The sequence below is a fragment of the Eucyclogobius newberryi genome, unplaced genomic scaffold, assembly GCF_026437365.1.
Source record: "Eucyclogobius newberryi isolate DKJ021-1_F unplaced genomic scaffold, fEucNew1.0.hap1 SCAF_6, whole genome shotgun sequence".
NCBI lineage: Eukaryota > Metazoa > Chordata > Actinopteri > Gobiiformes > Gobiidae > Eucyclogobius > Eucyclogobius newberryi.
The window spans coordinates 27840291-27859307 of NW_027316278.1; the positions used below are offsets into that span (position 1 = coordinate 27840291).

General features: G+C 41.3%; 1 protein-coding gene across 16 annotated transcripts in view; it reads left to right on the forward strand.

Moving 5' to 3' along the window:
* Positions 1-18565, forward strand: part of atxn2 (ataxin 2) — a 30841-nt gene extending 12276 nt beyond the window's left edge. For 3 of the 16 annotated variants that reach the window (XM_072433932.1, XM_072433935.1, XM_072433944.1), the window contains 16 exons: positions 2363-2545; positions 3871-4035; positions 4577-4684; positions 4771-4841; positions 4925-5277; positions 5571-5634; positions 5714-5860; positions 6929-6946; positions 7415-7484; positions 8074-8267; positions 8858-8969; positions 9206-9289; positions 15813-15995; positions 16589-16800; positions 17177-17351; positions 17900-18565. In XM_072433932.1, the coding sequence (XP_072290033.1) occupies positions 2363-2545; positions 3871-4035; positions 4577-4684; positions 4771-4841; positions 4925-5277; positions 5571-5634; positions 5714-5860; positions 6929-6946; positions 7415-7484; positions 8074-8267; positions 8858-8969; positions 9206-9289; positions 15813-15995; positions 16589-16800; positions 17177-17351; positions 17900-17925 (2165 nt within the window). In that variant the 3' untranslated portion in view covers positions 17926-18565. The remainder of the gene's footprint in view (positions 1-2362; positions 2546-3870; positions 4036-4576; positions 4685-4770; positions 4842-4924; positions 5278-5570; positions 5635-5713; positions 5861-6928; positions 6947-7414; positions 7485-8073; positions 8268-8857; positions 8970-9205; positions 9290-15812; positions 15996-16588; positions 16801-17176; positions 17352-17899) is intronic. The other 13 variants (XM_072433936.1, XM_072433938.1, XM_072433937.1 and 10 more) reach the window with 10 other exon arrangements.
* Positions 18566-19017: the final 452 nt, after the last annotated feature.

Consider the following 19017-nt stretch of genomic DNA (forward strand, 5'->3'; position numbering starts at 1 on the left):
CCGGAGACCTTGCGACCACAGCTCCGAGCAGCCGCATCAACAATGGAGACGGAGAACATGGTCCACTCGGACCCAATGTCCCCAACCTCCCCCGGGACATGGGAGAAGCTCTCCCGGAGGTGCGAGTTGAATACCCTACTGACAGAGGGCTCCACTAGACGTTCCCAACAGACCCTCACAATGCGCTTGGGTCTGCCAAGTCTGTCCGGCTTCCTCCTCCGCCAGCGGATCCAACTCACCACCAGGTGGTGATCGGTTGACAACTCTGCCCCTCTCTTCACCCGAGTGTCCAAGACACGCGGCCGGAGGTCAGATGACACGACAACAAAGTCGATCATTGACCTCCGGCCTAGGGTGTCCTGGTGCCATGTGCACTGATGAACACCCTTGTGCTTGAACATGGAGTTCGTTATGGGCAATCCGTGGCTAGCACAGAAGTCCAATAACTGAACACCGCTCGGGTTCAGATCGGGAAAGCCGTTCTTCCCAATCACCCCTCTCCAGGTGTCACTGTTATTGCCCACGTGGGCGTTGAAGTCCCCCAGTAGAACAACGGAGTCCCCGGTCGGTGGACTATCCAGTACCCCTCCCAAGGACTCCAAGAAGGCCGGGTACTCAGCACTGCTGTTCGGCCCGTAGGCCCCCACCCGAAGGCGGAGGGACGCGACCCTCTCGTCCACCGGGGTGAACTTCAACACGTGGCGGCTGAGCTGAGGGGCTATAAGCAAGCCCACACCGGCCCGCCTTTTCTCCCCGCGGGTAACACCAGAGAAGTGGAGCGCCCCTCTCGAGGAGATGGGTTCCAGAGCCCAAACTGTGCGTGGAGACTATATCTAGTCGCTATCGCTCAAGCTCTTTCCCCCCCAGCGAGGTGATATTCCATGTCCCCAGAGTTGGTCTCTGTGTCCGGAGATCTGGTCGCCGAGGCCTCTGCCGTCGACTGCCGCCCAGATTTCTCTGCACCGGCCTCTTATGGATCCTCCTGCGGGTGGTGGGCCCGCGGGAGGGCGGCCCCACTTCGCTCTTTCGGGCTGTGCCCAGCCTGGCCCCGTGGGGGAAAAGCCCAGCCACCAGGCGCTCGCCCTCGAGCACCCATCCCTTGCCTGGCCCCTTGCCTGGCTATGTTCAAGCCCCCGACAACATAGCTCCTGGGATCATTCGAGCGCTCAAACCCCTCCCCCCATTAAGGTATCGGTTCACAAAGAAATTGCCTTTCAAAACTACTCAAATTCCAGATGGTCCATTTTGGAATGTTTTATTTTTTTCCCAACCGTGACCTATAGCTTAGTCTTGCTGTTGTGGCTATTAATTGTTATTTGCCATTATTGATATCAATCAAGGCCCACAAATTGTATTAAAGTTGCTGTTCAATTCACAAAGAAATTGCCTTTTATCTTTTTTATAAAAGGATGACAAAATGACATTTTCTCATACATAAAATAATCTGTTGTGCTTTATATGATTGTTTAAACATAAAGTCATCTCTTTAGCTTCATTACTTATCAATTTCCATTTGAAATAGAAAATCTGTTGGAAAATTGGGAAATTTAGTTTGAAAACATCTCCCCAAATTACTGAAACAATATATATTACCACCAATAAATCTGCAAATACAGTGCAACGGAAATACAACTGTGATTGAACATTTTGCCCAGGTCTAGTGTGGAACTCTATTTACAAATTTGAGAAGTTCAGCCTAAATGAAAACCCATTTGGAGAGTCTAAACTGATCTTTTATGAAGCGGGCACCTTTACCTCGGCATGTGGGAGCACTTTGGTTTGATCTTGTGCTTTCTGTTTAGCATGACTTAATCCAGATAATAGATAAAACAATTTGTCCCACATGTGTTTGGTGTAAAGTGCACAAAACATTCAGCACCAGTTGAAATATATTCAAGTCACCCTGCAGAGTGGGCACATGCTACGCTAAACGGTACATTTTGAATCTACACCACATTATCTTTATTTACTTTTCACTTCTATTTGATTTGATATGTGTGCAGTGTTGTTTAGTGTGGCAATGGAGTTCTCTCTGAGGTCTTTCATAAGCACATGCATGGAACTTTATAGACTATAAACTATGGTGTGGCAGCTCAACCTTAAGGCCGTTTTGTGTGTGGAGATATTATCTAATAGAGGTGGGCGATATATAGTCTGCTAAATTATGTGGAAATGATTGTGGTTGAAGGTATAGAAACCAAGTCTTTTTTTGGTTTATAAACAATAAAAAAAACACTTTATGTGAGTAAATGCATATCTCATTATTTAAACCTTCAACCAATGCATTTGCAGATGTTGCCTTGCCCACCTCTATTCTAATCCTTTATTTTGTGTAATCGGTCATCTTCATGTCTGTCTGCAGGTCCACCTCGAATGTCTCCAAAGTCCCAGAGAACTCCTCGCACTCACAGAGGACCCCCCTGCCGGACCCCTGGAGTGCCCCCTGGGTTGGAGTTAATTTCCCACAATGCTCCTGTAGAGGTCCCTGCTGCTCTACCAACAAGGAGCGGTTCAGGAGGAACCTGGTCTTCAGTAGTTAGTGGAGGTAATTATGAAAACTCAAAGTACTTTACACAGAATTCAATCACAAACATGTGTGAAATATATAAACGTTCACTCAACTTACACATATCCTTACAGGCTGAGAAATAGATTTTCAGAGTTAGGGGCCACAAGCGCGCGGCATCGCGGCGTCATAAGAACAAGATAAATGTGTTTTTTTAAACCTGGTTATTAGCATGTAAAACAATTTAAAGTACTTTTATCTGTTATTTGATATGAAGAGCACAAATACTGAATCATATAAACCAGAGATCATGATCTTTAAAACTGTTTAATTCAATATAATAATGTTTCTTATATAAAAAATAAATACTGTTTACAGCATTTGACACAAGGAGATCTTGTGGAATATATGAAATCACATCCTACAAAATAAACTACTAACATGCATACATTACCCCAAAAATTAGACCGGGCATTTCCGAGGACACGTGAACGCAACACGAACCTAGCGGGCCAATCAGATGCCCGCTTTCATCGATATTACATCACGGAGACCGCTCGGCCAATGAGAAGCGTGTCTGTCAAAATGAAACTTAAGCGATGAAAATGCCCCGAGTATGGCCAAATTACTAGTTAAATCTTGATTTTTTTCGAGGAGGGGCAGGGCGGGCCCCCTCCTATTTCAAACCGCGGGCCCACCGGAGATTCAACTGCTTGCGGGCCCCGGGCCCCTGTCTATTTCGCAGCCTGCCTTAAGTACAAAGGATACACAATCATGACTGCTAAAACACTTTCAATAAATGTATGTTCATGCATAATCTTGCTATAAGTTATTCATTAACAATACTAAAAAGATGTCTTTAATTTAGATTTAAAAATTTGAATATTAGACCTTATTTCAAGACCTGTGATGGATAGAAACATTACTTTGAACTCAAATGAACCACTAAGAGGCTCAAAGTGTTATTAGCAGGTCCGTCAAATACTCTGGAGCTCTACCGTTGAGAGATTTGTGGACCAATAAAAGAAAAGGAGCACTTACTGCGAGTGGGCTCGCCTTCCATTGACCTGACTCATAACTGGGCCTGGAGGTGGGCAGCGTTTATATTAGAGATGTTGTTGCTTTAGTTTAAGGCACCGTCTGTTTGGATCCTGTGAGGAAATAAATTTGAGATCAAATAGTATAACGACCTTATTTACTGTGTTAAGCATTAGGCGTGTGTTTGGCATCACTGGCATGTTTGTTTTTGTATGTGACAGTGTTTTAGAGGCATATAACCCAGAAGGTTCAGCAGTATGGCTTTAATATCATGTTCAAGCTTCATCAGTGGAATATCCCATAATCGCCTCTGTGCTCTCCCTCAGCTCACAGGCCCCGCTCGCCTCGACAGAACAACATGAGCGGTGCATCTCCTGGTTCTCTTCCATCCCCTCAGACGGGAACAGTTCCCATAGAACCAACAGGAACGCCTTCAGCCTCCTCCCCCACTGCTGCTAGCCCCGCCCCCAACATGCTCCCCTCCGCTGATGGTGAGTTTATGAATGACCTCACATGCTTTTACATTTACAGAAAATTAGGGCTGCAATGATTAACACATGCAGTCATTTTGACTAATCTACTATCAAAATAATTGTTCACTGTTTTATTTTAATGTGTCAAAAATATTTTATAACGAAGATGGCATAATTTCTTTCTTAAATATTCTCTATTTTGAGACCTTCATTCATAAGGATTTTTACTTCATTGATCAAAAAATGTATAAAAGAAATAATAGAATATATTTTTTAAATGATGTCATTCCAGACTAAGGTTGAACAGTAATGAAGATATATATATATATATTTTATTTATTTAGCTGTTCATGATTGTGATTAGATTTGGCTTTTCTGCTTTAAAATCAAGATTAAGTTCAGTGCACTTTTAAACTGGAGCATTTGAGAGGAAAGAGAGGACCATAAGGAGACTAATTGAGACTCTTCGAATTGCAATTTCAAGCCAAATTGTGATTAATGACTTGTTGAGTTATATTGCCACATTTTTAATCTGCAAATCCTGTTTGTCTTGTAAAAGGGAAAGATAGTAGAGTTCAGGAGACGAGACAAACATCGCCCACTTCCAACAAGGAGAACATCAAGCCCTTGGACAGCTCCCCTAGTATCACCAGACCAGTTTGTAAAGGTACAGAATATGAAAATATACAAAATCAAAATCAATGTCTGTTTGTAACTTTTTAATAGTTCTAATATCTACTCTTTCATTTTCAGGACCTCCCTCCATGGCCCCAGATCACAGAAAGCAGATAGACAATTTAAAGAAATTTAGTGTAGATTTTAGGGTAAGTTCCGCTTCAGCCGGAAAATACTTTACCTCCACACACTACTTGTATATAAGTTACGTTTGGTCCTTCCATGTTTACAGTTGCAGTCTAGTTCAAACCCTGACCCTTCATTTGAACAGATGATGACCAAGGGCCCCAGAGATCCTGCCGAGAAGCCCAAAGATCTGCCCTTAGACAAAGCTGCAGCGGCGGGACGAGAGGCAGCGGAGGACGGGCTCACTCCTGGAACTCCCGGAAGTAGCGCGGCCCCGTCGAGCACCACGAATAGCAGCAAACCAGGAAGTCCAGCCGCCCTGTCGCCCTCTCCCTCCGCCCCCGACCTGAAGAGGGCAGGACTGGACATGAGCGTTCAGACGACTCCTCCATCTGCGTTCGGTGGAGCCAAGCATGACGATAAAGAGGAGAAGAAAGAGGCAGGAGGAGGAGTGCAGGAGTGAGTGCTGCAGTTTTGTCTGTACACTACACAACCATGTTCACATTTTGCTTTTTAAACTTGTTCGAGAGCATTCATATTTGAGAAAAGACTGAAATACAGTGTGAACTGGTAAACAGTGACTAATTATTGTTAGTAATGTCTATTCTCAGTTAGACAAATTTTAATAAGAATATGAAAATTAAGATTGTTCAATATGTGGAAAATAAATATATTGCCAGCCCTAACCTTAATTTGATGAATGACTAAAATTTCAATCATGTAAAAACCTGTTTTTTCCATTCTGGCTCTAGTCAAATAAGAAAATCCACCTTGAACCCTAATGCCAATGAGTTCAAGCCCAGGTTCAATGCACAGGTATGTACAGTAGGTCTTCCTTTACTCTGCCGTCTTTAGTAACTTAAACGGACACATAACACATTTCTCTGTTCCTTAGCCTAAACCGGCCAACACCCCGACGCCCCCTCGACCTCAGGGGCAGCCCAGCCCCTCCATCGTGATGCCACAGCCCCCCACCATGTACGGGCAGACGGTCTGCTTCCCTCAAATGTACCCGCTCACCCCAGTCAGTCCTGGAGTTCAGGTGAGAGCACAGCGCATGTCCATGCACCATTAACCACAGAACTCTGTAATGTCGTCGCTGCATGAGGGGGTGAAGAGAAAAATAACAGTGAAACTTTATTTTGCTGGTAGTTTGGGAAAGGGTTTATAGAACTTTGTCCCGAGGTATAAGGTAAACCTTTTCAAATCAAATTTAGATTTTTCTGATAATGATTACTATGTTGATTTATTGCCATTTACAAAAATATTGGACATAATTGCCAAGCTGATAGTTATAATGTGGTGTTTTGGTCAGAAAGTAGAATTTGCGTTCCCAGTCAAAGCTGAAATCTGGTGTGTTAAAACCTCTGTGTCCTCTCTCTGATCTGAACGGTCACTACCTAAAGTCCTGCTCCTGCATCGATCATGAGTCAATGCTAGTTTGACCTCTGCAGCTCAGTACGACAGGAAGTCTGGAGGAGAAGGAGGTTAACAAGAGACACAACCTGTTCATAAAGTGAGGAGGAGAAACACTTGTATGTGTCCCCTCTCTGCAGGTTAAGGCTCTGGCAACACTTTCAGTTGTGATTTTAGTACCTGTATTAAACCAGTAGAGTGCAGTCTACATACCCTCCTTTTCATTAAGCGGCATATTGTTAATTCACTCTCTTAATATAATCAAATTTTGTTGTGTAAATTGGCTCATTGTTGAAGTAAAAATGTAAGACGCTCTCGCTACATGGTAAATTGAATTGTATTTTTGTGGTTCACCCTAGTAAAGTAATTGTAATGTAATTTTTCTGGTGGGCAGAAGAATTGGATCTGAAGTGTATTTGATCTGACCGCTAGCATAATACTATTAACTACTGTTTGTCATAATGCTTCATCATCTGTCATGTTTTGCCATAACACATATGTAGCTGTTTAATGTGAATAATTAACCATAGTATGAATTAATCGTGTGTACATCGCAGTAACATTTAATTGACTTATTCAAGTTGCTCTAAGAAACCCTTGGTGATCCAACATCATTTGAATAAAAGTCAAATACTAAAGAGTGGTGTCTTTCCCTTTTCCCTCCCCTTCTCCTCTCTCTCTCTTGCTCCATTAGAAAAGCATTATATGGAAGGTTTGTGATTTTTTTTTCTCTAGATTTCTATTTTTACCTCTTTATTTTTTATCCCAAACTGTTCTCTGATGTTTTGCTTGCTTGTTAAAAATAATGCCATCAGATGTTGGTTTGCCAACTTCTTATTGCAATCCATTTGAACCCATCACTGAAAAAAATGTCTTGTCATTTTGTATTGAGTATCTCGGTTTTTCCAGGTAGACTGTTTATTTTTTCCTATTAGTCTTATTAAAATGCATGGTATGTTCTTGAATTTCCTGACTAAAATGCGTCTTTTTGTTTAGTAGTCCTGTATAATGTTAACATGCATGTGGTCCCAGGTAAGGGATGCTAAAACCTTTCGATTGTAAACTTCAGAAGCAGGTTAAATCCTTCTGCTCTTGTTCTGGGATTTGATTTGTTGCTGTTAACACTGCCATGGCACAAAGCATACTAATGTTTTCCAATGTTTTATTTCTGTTGGTGCAGTCTCCTATGTACCAGCTCCCGATCTCTCACATGACCGTCAGCCAGTCCAAACCCTACAGACCAGGTAAAGGTGAGAATAACTTCTGGTGTTGTCATCTGCAGCTGAGGCCACGCCGCTAACACCAGTCGGTTTGGTGCTTCTTTAAGCTGAGCTTAATGACCTTTGACCTATTAAGGCATGCACTTCATGTGAGAAAATGTATCGATACAAAAATTATAGTTAGTTATTGTGGGATGATGATGATGATGATGATGATTATATAATATATGCGACAAGACAAAATGCATAAAACATAAAATTTGTTTAATCAATTGAATCGGATAGTTTAGTTATTCCTTTTTTAAAATAAATTCTCCTGATTATCATTATCACTATATATTGTTAACCAATTATACTTACACCCATAACTAATATTTAAGATTTTTAAAATGAGATATTAGGACTGTTGCTGTAGCGAATAACAATTGAAAACCAAAGGTTATCTTTTGAATGGGAAACGGTCCTCATAACTGGAAGCTTAAACCCATGTACTGTTGTAAGATTTATGCTAAAACCATTTACAAACACAATTTGGCATTCTAGGGTTTTGGTTCATTCCATTTGTTTTCCTCATAAGTAACAAACATTTGTCCTCTAATGTGTCTTGCATGGACTCCAGTTCCCAACATGCCCCAGCAGAGGTCAGAACAGCACCATGCTCCAGGCACACCCACCATGATGCACTCAGCCACCGCAGCGGGACCTCCCCTCATGGCTACAAGCCCCGCCTACTCAGCCCAATACTTCACCTGCAGCCCCCAGCAGTTCACCAGCCAGCCCCTGGTGCAGCAGATGCCCCACTACCAGTCACAGGTACTGGCTCAGGCAATGGTCTAAACAGGGGTGTGAAGCACTTTGACTGTAATACTCCAGCCAAAAGCGTGTGTTAAAAATGTGTATTCTTCACAACATAACGGAGCACTTGTCACTCTGACTTGACCATTTTGTGACTATAAAAGTTTGCATTAGTCTATTAACAAGAGCTTGAAAGTAGGACTGCTTAATAATAGAAAATATAACAATCATGATTATTAAATAATGATTATTCAGAGAATTATTCGCTTTAAAAAAAAGTTACATTTTTTTTTCCAAACAACCTTCTTTCCAAATGTAGATACAAAAATGTATGGATTTAAAATAAACACAACTTTTAAACCCCTCATTAGTATAATTTCATTGTGTCTTTTTGTCTAGTTGAGGTAATTTTAGAATATTTTCACAACTTGTATAACATAAAAATGTGTTTCTGCTACAATTTCTATCCAGCTCCTTTTTAACTTGAATCGGTGACACAAAGTAGTTGATTTTGTTTAGCCGAATGCGGAAGTCGTTAGCTCATAACCTCTGTTGACTTTGCATCATGTTTGAAAAAGGTTAGTGATTGTTGTTGTCTTTGCCTCCAGGCCCAGCACATGTTCAGTCCAGTGATGCAGGGCAGTGCCAGGATGATGGCTCCTCCCACACACGGTCAGCCCTCTAGCTCTCAGTATCCAGAGCAGACACACACTATGTATGGTACGTCCCCACACACTCTGCCACACACAGACTCACCATGTAATCCATACAGCTCCATCGTGTTTTTAAAGTCCAAATAAGGAATTACAAACTAGTTACAAAGCCTGAGTATTGCACAGTATACATCGTTAAGTCTGTCCTGGGGTCTTTCAAATCCTTCGTAGCGGCACCAAACCCCTTTGTCTTCAGTTTGTGGACTGGACTGAAGCTTCTCATGCCAAATTGTCTTTTCATAGATCATAACTTAAACGTGGTACGCTCTGTACGCCACGTCTGGACCCCGTCTTGTGTGTACGGAGGCGTTATAAATGAGACCCCAGGTCAGAAACACCCTTCTCCCAACTACAGCAACATTGCAACAGTTTCTGCTTTCCTACATATAACCACATTTCTTTGTGGAGTGTACGACGTGTATTAGGCCACATTAAGAATTTACATTGTCATAGTTGTTATTTCACATAAGACTGAGGCTCAAATGAAAGTCATTCGCTTTCTTTGTGGACCACAGGAAGAATAGTGATTGCTGCAGTGATAACTTATGGAGCTCCAGAATAAAGAAATAATTTCTAGACTTGGGGTGCATTCACACTTTCAAACCTTAAAACTTAACCTGAACTAGATCAGGATTAAACAAGGACTAAAACAGAACCAAACCAAGTCCATCAGGACTAAGATGGGCACTATTTAGGACCAAATAACAAGTGCGAACGCGCCCTTAAGTTCAGGATTAAATATGCGTTTCTGCCCTCCCTCTTAATGGGTCCACCTACTGGAGCCTTTCTTGTAACTAGGCCAGTAGTCTCTTTTCAGAAAAAATACTTATTTTGGGTGAGTGCCACCAGATCTAAACCAGAGCCATAATATTTGGATGAAATTGACTTTAAATCAAGCAAACACTAGACCTGCAGAGCAGGTACCCCACCTGAAGGAGCTTGTGTACCACCAGTAGTATATGATCCACCGTTTGAGAAACACTTGATTAACACGTTGACATCATATCATTGAAGACATGTTTTAAATTTAATTAATTCATTTACTGTGCAGAATTACAGTACACCTTAATTAGCCTTGATAAACTATGAACAAAGACTTCATTCATAATGAACAAATACTTTATTAAAAGGGGGATATTATACTAAATCTACTTTTTAGCGCTTTCTACCATGTTATTATGATCTCTCCTGGGAACTATTCAAAAAATATTTGAATCCTCTTATTGAACCGTTCTGACTTTTGTACGAAGACCATCCTTGAGTTTAAGTAACCAGGACGTGTTTGTGCTCTTCAAGGCCACTCCCCTCAGGTATTTGGCCACCCTTCCCCTCACAGAACAAATAGCGGGAGCAGTACAGCTACAACATCGAGTTATTTATTACACTATTTTTCAGTGACAGGTTATCACCGGAGAAAGTGTGCTTTGTTTGGTTGCACCATTTTACTGAGGACTATAGCTTCTTCAACAAAAGCTTGTTGGATGGACTAACTAAAACGCGGACTGTAAAGAAGGATTCCCTTTCAACTATAAAGAGAAGTCCGGTGAGTAAGTCTTGGCAAATTGTTAGGAAAACAGATTTACTGTGATTCCTATCCGCAGTGGTGAGCTATAAGACGCAAAGAATTTCTTTTAAAATGCTCTCCGTTGTGTTTATTGCTGCTAGTTTCATAAACCTGCGTGAGCTTGTGTTGTGCTGGTGCTGTGGCAGTGACTTAATGTAGCAGAGGGCGATTCACAGCATTCAGAGCATCAAAACCAGAACTGAAAATGTTAAGTTGTTTTGGCAAATATAGCATGTTCTGTTATTTTATTTTTTGGGGGAAACACAACCTCACAGAACACACGACCAGAGAGTGAAAATTAAAAAAGGAATACAAATAGACCTCAACTAGGCATCAGAAGGAGCAAAATTAAGGCAAAAATAGGCAAATTTTCCCAGCAAAATTCCAGCCAGACATGTGATTTTGAGGTCCTCCACTGGGACGTACAGATATTTCCGTACTCGTCCTCTTGTCAAAACAAAAAACCTTCTTTCTCATTTGTTTTTAATATATTTACTAGACTAGCTCTGCTGAGATTAGCAATGCATGGATATACTTTAGATATTATTCCCCTTGAAAGTTCTGATTTATAAGCCTTGATAAAACATTTCAGTCAGGTAGTTATTACTTTGCTTGATTTCTTGTTTATAACGACTTGTTATTTGTAAATGCCTATAAAAGTCCTGATCCTCCAAGACGGAGGATTCTTTCAACATATCAACATATGTGCTTATCTTTTACAGTCTGATGGAAAACTTTTAATACCTTTTGTAATCCAGACCTTGGATCTCAGGTCAGTACTATTTGGCACATAACCTTGGTCGTAAGTTGTCGCCAACAAGTTTAAAACGTTAACGTCTTTGTTTAGATTGTAGGTTTTGATTAGCTCCTTCCATGTTGTAAGCACAGATTTTTGCCAGGAATTCTTGATTCCACACTTAAATATTTAAGCCGTTTGCCATTTAAAATGGTAAATCTTTACCAAAAAGGACAGAGGGGTTCGCCAGTAAAGGAGAATGTCAGTTTTTTGTACATTAAATTAAATTTGTATCCAGACATTGGAATATCATGAAGGAAATTTCTAGTTTGGTAAGACGACATCTGCATTTGTCCCATCAATTGAGGCTCCATAAATTGTTTCCAATTGTCTAATATGTTAGGCCGATGGTTCCAAGTACAACACTAACAAAAGGGGGGACCAAGCACATCCCTGCCTTACTACAAAGTCAGTGAGTTTGTCAAGTGATCCATACGTTTTGATTCTTGATGTTGGCTCAACTCTGAGGGATCTGAGCTTTTTTAAGGGCCCAGTTAAAAGTTGATAAAAGCAAAGGCGTGTGTCTTTTAGAGCTTTATACCACTCTGAGGTGAACTCTTCACTCCCTTTTGATTGCACTTTTGATTTCAGTAGTTATTTCGGCATCAAATTTGTTGTTTTGCTCTTCGGTCATGAGTGTTCAAAAAATGTATTTCTTTGTTTCATGATATTTTGGTGAAACGTTTTTTGTAGAAGGATTCAAACGATGATTGTATTTGGTCTTGGTTTGATTAAACTTACATTATTGCCTATATTCTGCCTATACATATTCTGTCTGTATTTTAAAAAAAATCTTTCTGCCTATGGTTTTCTAAGCTTCCAAACTAATCATTTTGAGAATTTTGAACCAATCTTTTCCTTTTTCTGTAAAACCAGGTCATTAATCTCACCCCTTGTCTTTTTAATTTCCTGTAGCATTCGAGGATTCGTGATTTCAGCATGTTTTGTTTCAGTTCTAGATCTACAGGTAATTGAATAGAGACATGATCACTTGGATCTATTGTACCTATGTCTGCAAAACCTTTTTACAGGCCCAAGCATAGTTGCAAAACCATCCGTTTTGATATAGAGGGGAAAATAAACCATTCCTAAAACCCGGCGCAAGCGTCCGCGCGGGTGTGTCCGACCCGCGGCGAGCGTTGTTGGGCCCGGCCGCAAGTGCCTTTGTCGGTGCAGAACGTTTTGTCGACATTGTGGGTTTTAGAGAAACTTGAAATTGCAAGAGAATTAGCAAACTTCAATTTGTCAAGCGGTTTTACGTACGTGTACATATTAATCCATAACGTTATTGACACACAGGTAGAGAAGACGCGGAGAGACTGTTTAGCCAATCAGAATGCAGAACACAATGCATGATGCAAATCCGTGAAGCAGCGAGACCGTGAAAAGTGAACCGCGTTATAGCGAGGGATCACTGTATAGATTTTATGTGTATATTGGCAGAAATTAGGATTAATCTCTCTCCAGATATCAATTAACCATGTTTTTATGCAAAACGGCAAAATGTCGTATTTATAGATTTACCAGTACTTTGTGAGTTTCAGACATCCAGTGTTGGCTGAACGTGCAAGTTCCAGTCTCCGCCACAGACGAGGGTTTCCTCAGAGTTGTTTGCGATCAGATCTATAGCTTAGTCAAGAAAATGAGATTGTTTCCCAGGGGGAGCATAAACATTTATTGACGTAAACACACTTTCATTAATAGTTCCTTTGACCAGTACAAATCTGCCATCGTTATCTTTGTGTTCAGAACTATGTTCAAAGGCTATTCTGCTTGAGATCAATATGACTTCCGGTGCACTCCTGTTATGTTTGTCCCTGTTTGAGGAACAGTAAAGTCTGTTATAACCAAATTAAATTAATTTCTGATGTTCGACGTTGTTTAAATGGGTTTCTTCTTGTAGGTATATCATTTTGACTTTCTTTTCACATCTTTGATAGCGTCTTTGACCTCCTATTTGGACCCAATATGCCACCATCATTAAAAGATGCTATTTGTAGTTTCCTAGATACCAGTGCATTAACCATGCTGAAATCATTCATGAAAATCTGCTCCCGCTACACAACTCTCCAGCCGGCCACAATACACAAACACAGGAACCACAAAAACAGAACAAAGCAGATGTTTGTTATTGTTGCAAAGAGCCCATAGAGCCTCCAAAAAGGAATGGGATGGAGGGAAAAGCTTTTCCCCAGCTTTTGTGTGAAGTTTTAGATATTTGGGGGTCCAAGGCTCCATAAAATTGACCACATTTTCCCCTTCTGTGTCTTCTGGAAGACCGACAATCATCATGTTAACTATTACGATTCTCCGGGTCATCCACTTTGTCATTTTGGACACGTACCTGGTTTGTTAAATCTGCCACTTTGGTTTGTGTATTTTAAATCAGAGATTTTCTCTTCGGCTGATGTGGCTCAGCTGTCCAGTTCATTAGTCTTGAATTTTAAATGACACGTTTCTGCCAGGGCCGCAGCCATCTTGGCGTCTTCTACCTTTGTAGTCTTACCAGTTATCTCCTCTAGAGCCGCCATAATCACTGGGCCTATCTCACTTCTGGATTCCTCCGGACCGGCGCACGACCCAGAGCCAGGGTGGTTGGGGGTGGCGGGGCTAGCTATCTTATGTGTAGCATGGCTAAACCAGTTCTCAGTGGCATTGTTTTTGTTCGGTTCCGGTTTCCGTAGTAAGCGTCCAAACTCATTATACAGTTAGGAAAGTAAGTATTTGAACACCATTTTGCAAGTTCTTCCATTTAGAAATTATGAAGGGGTCTGAACGTTTCATCGTAGGTCCACTTCCACTGTGAGAGACAGAATCTAAAAAAATTATCAGGAAATCACATTGTATGATTTTTAAAAATGTATTTGTATGTTATTACTGCAAATACATAGTGAACACCGAGAAAATCAGTGTTGATTTTTCTATTTTTTTTTAAACAATTACAGAGGTCAAACGTTTCCTGCAGTTCTTAACCAGGTTTGCGCACACTGCAGTAGGGATTTTGGCCCACTCCTCCACACAGATCTTCTCAGGTCTGTCAGGTTTTAGGGCTGTCGCTGAGCAACACAGAGTTTCAGCTCCCTCCAAAGATTTTCTGTTGGATTTAGGTCTGGAGACTGGCTAAGTCACTCCATAACCTTGATATACTTCTTATGGAGCCACCTCTTGGTTCTCCTGGCTGTGTGCTTCGGGTCATGGTCATGTTGGAAGACCCAGCTACGACCCATCTTCAATGCTCTGACTGAGGGAGGAAGGTTGTTGCCCAAAATCCACCTGTAGTTCTGGATTCCTCACCTTTCTTATCATCATTTATACCCCACGAGGTGAGACCTTGCATGCTGCCCCAGTCCAAGACAAAAGTCTTTAGCTTCTTCCATTTTCTAACAGTTGGTCTTTTTTCACTTAAGCTGGTTGCCAATTGCCCCATAGCCCTTTCCAGCCTTGTAGAGGTCGACTATTTTGTCTCTGGTGTCTTTTGACAGCTCTTTGGCCTTGTCCATGGTGGTAGTTGGAGTCTGACCGGTGCTACTCATTTAGATTAATAAGTGAAATAGAGGTGGACTTTTTAAAAGCAGACTAACAGGTCTTTGAACGGCAGAATTCTTGCCGCTTGGCAGGTGTTCAAAAATAGCAGCAATAACCTACAAATAAATTATTTAAAAATCATTCAATGCCATTTCCAGATTCTGCACCTATGATGAAAATTTCCGACCCTCCATAACTTCTAAGTGAGAGAACTTGGAAAATTGCAGGGTGTTCAAATACTCCCCTTCCTCACTGTATGTTTGCTCCTGTGCAGAAACATCAAATCTCCCCAGTTGAACTTGCAATATAGACTGATAAATTCAGTGGATTAAAAATATAGCATTTTCAGACCAACCAAAGGTTACAGTGATCTACAGTTTATATGTCAACAATAAATACCCCAAAGAAGTGTAATACCCGATCTCTAAGCATAGGCCAATTTAAGTCTGAATCATTCATAAACTCTTTGTTCATTATGAATTAAGTCTTTGTCTAGCTTTATTGAGGCTATTTAAAAGTCCATTCCATTATTAAAAGTGTAAAACATTTAATTATAAAAATTAAACAAAATTCCTACTATAGCGTTCTACTATGCTATATATTGAGTCAACATTTCAGAATTCATATTTCTATAAACTAGAACTTTTTTTTTCATTTTGCGACCCCCATTATAACTACAGTTGGCATTTTACTACATTCTAAATGTAACGTTTGATTTTTTATTAAACCTAGATGCATTCATTTAGTAGGCCAACAAATTGGAATCTATGGTTACCATTGCATTTTGAGGGCGTCGAAGCAACTTTAAGTACTTTCCCCTTATCTTGGGACCCTCTGAAATCATTTCTTCCCCCAGGTTAAGAACCACTAATTTAAAGTATCTTGAAAACCCCAAATTTTTGTTACATGATAAAATTCACATTTTATTCTTAGACAAACCTTCTACTTCTACGGTCTTCCTTTAGTGTCTCCAGGTCCCATGCCCCAGCAGTACACGCACCACAGCGCCACCCTGCACCCCCACCCGCAGCACCCTCAGCCCTCGGCCACACCCACAGGACAGGGCCAGCAGGGCGGACCTCCCCAGCACAGCGGACCCCCAAACCACCCGGCCGCCAGCCCAGTGCAGCACCCACAGGCGGCAGCCGGTCAGTCTGGAGTGTAACATGAATTTAGTGATTTGCTCAGAGCAGGCAGTTATTGTGCTTTCACGAGGCAAGCCCTGCTCCAGCCGGTGCAGTCTGGAGAGGCGGGCTGAACATTTAGCAGGGCAGCTATGGATGCTGGTGTATTTGTTGTAGGTAGCAAGTTAAGTAGTGAGGTGGGTAAGAATTTGTCTGTATCTTGGAGCCCTCCCCATCATGAGGTGACAACTACACTCGTACCACACTATAGAAAGAAGCAAGGCTGGTTGATAACGTACATATTTTTTCTCGCAATATATGATCCTTTTTTCTTTTTTTTTTTGGTCAAATGTTTTATATTAACATTGAGCCATATTGAGCTCTAACCTGGGCATCCCTGCTTACACTTCTCATTCAAATCTAATAATAATAAATCGTAATTAAAATACAGAGTGGTCAAGCCACTAAGTGTAACACACTAAAATGCAATAAATGTTACATAAAACAGTAAATGGGAAAAAAAATAAATTAAATAAAAACATGCCATCACCATGACCCAAACCAGATTCACACCAATGACACAAGTTCAAACTAAACTCTTTGTGTGTCCGCTCCAGCAGCCGCAGCAGCTCAGGCGGCGCTACACCTGGCAAACCAGCCTCAGCAGCAGATGTACTCTGCTCTGGCCGCCACCCCTCCCTCCATGACCCCGGGGCCAAACCCTCAGTCCCCCCAGGCCTCCTTCCCCTCGGCTCAGCAGACCGTGTACCTGCACCCAACCCAGGTGCAGCACGGGTACAACCCCAACCACATGGCGCACGTTCAGCAGGTCAGTGGCACCACACCAATCTTCTTCTAGTCTTGCACTATCCCACACTATACTAAGTGCAGCAAACAACAAGTGTAGTTTCACCCGAGGTTGTAGTGAAAAGACTGTCAATAATGTTGCACCGGTATTAAAGTTTCAAACTCCAATTTGATTGAGTCGAAGCTCAAACCATGACACCATTTGCAATAAGTGATGCAATAATTTACATATATATGGTCTTCTTTACCATTGTTCTTTTGCTGAATACATTTTAAATAGGACAAATGAAGGTTTTCTTATTTATAAATGAAAATAAGGGTAGAATTGCCTCTTCTGAAGTTAGCATGGACTTCCTGATCTGCCTTGTCAATTCTCTTGTTGCCATCTCATCTCTCAGGCCCACATGCAGTCTGGGATTGTGCCCTCTCACCATCCAGCGTCCACCCATCCGCCCATGATGCTGATGGCGACTCAAGGCCCGCCCGGAGGTCCACAGCCCCCCATGGCCCAGACGGCCCTCAACCCCATCCCCGTGTCCTCCACCACGCACTTCTCCTACCTGACACATCCAGGTAAACGGGGTTTGCAGCTAAGCACGTACTATTCGATGTGAGGGATCACAAGAAAGTTAAACCGGCTGCGCACAAAAGGATGTTTTTCCCGATTCGCATCCACAAGTTCAGGGAGGCGTGGCGTGCTTCTCATGAGTAATTATTGTTTTGTCCCTCCTCCGTCAGTGTGATTCAATTTTGTTCCGTCACGACTCCAAATCGCAAAAGATTTTTTAATAAAACCCTCTTGTGTGGCGCCTAAGGCTACTGGTACAGATTAAAGGATAAAGTGATCCAGTAGAAGTAGAAAAGTATATATTCTTTTCATTATTTATTGAAAACGGCACCATGTGTCAGACCATGTTTTATGCCTGGTTAGTCCTGCAATGGCACAATAGAAATAGTCCGTCCCCGTACAAATGCATGAATACTAATTTTAATCGAATGAATTATCTTTTTTACTGTGGACACAATCGTCTGTTCCGTGGTATTATGTGTATATAGTGTTGTTGAGGTGCAGCTAGTGAGTTTGTGTGTTGAAGTGAGTTTGTCCTGTGTCCTTTGTGCAGTGCAACACCATCAGCAGCAGCTGTAGGCCATGGTCAGGGCTCCATGGGACCTGCCGCGAGTGGGACGTCCCATCATGATGACGCTCCCCTCCTCTTCCTCATCATCCAGACATGCCTCTCATTTGCTTTCCTCCCCGACCCCCTCCCCAGACTAGGCAATAAGAGAATGTTAACAGGAAGTGACATGTTTTAACAAACTAAAACGTTTTTAACGGACAAGACTGCTTTCATTATGAAACGCATCCCACACACACAATCAGGGGTCCCCAACTCGAGTCAGCTTTGCCAAGATGTGAACGTGAAACTAATCAGTGAGTGAAGACGAGAGCTCAACTGGAACTTGTATTTTGTCTGCACCTTGTTGAAAAATCTTCCACCTCTGCACAGTATTGATGTTACTGTTGATGCTGCCATGTGCTGCGTTTGTTTCCAGAAACACGAGTTTCTAACCAAACTAAAAGATCAGAAGCTTCCTGTGAAATGAACAGCAGCCGAGAGGACGGAGAAACGTTATTTATGAAATCTAAAGGCTGCGGTGATCAGATCCCACTCTCACCTGACCCTTATGTAACTTTTAAGTTAATACTTTTACTTTGTAGATAATATAAATAATTTAAAAAATGAGCAAAAAAATAAAAAAAAATAAAAAAAGTTTTAAAAACTGAATTTGCTGCTTATTGTGGTTCTTCTGTGGTGTTTTACATATTTACTTGGGCTGCTGCGATTAATGAGAATAATTGCTGACCATCTTAATAGTTATTCATTCTCTGGACTATATTATAACAGACTAAATCACTAGCCAAAAGTTAGATAACAAAAGCAGATGCTTTATTGAAACCAAATGTCAAAAATAATTAACAATTTGTCATTTTCATCAATGATACACTTTATTAATACATTTTCTTATCTCAAAATCTTCAGTCACCAACTTTCTTCTTTCTTCTGGTTACAAATGTATATTAAGCTTAATTTTCAGAAGAAATCTGTCGTTTGTGTAGTTGAAGGTAAAAGCTGACTGCTCCACTACAAAAATAATTAGTTGCAGCCCTAATCAACCAAAAAAAACCCATCTAATTTGTTCATGGTTTGGTTCATTTAACCTCAAACTGCCCATAGTT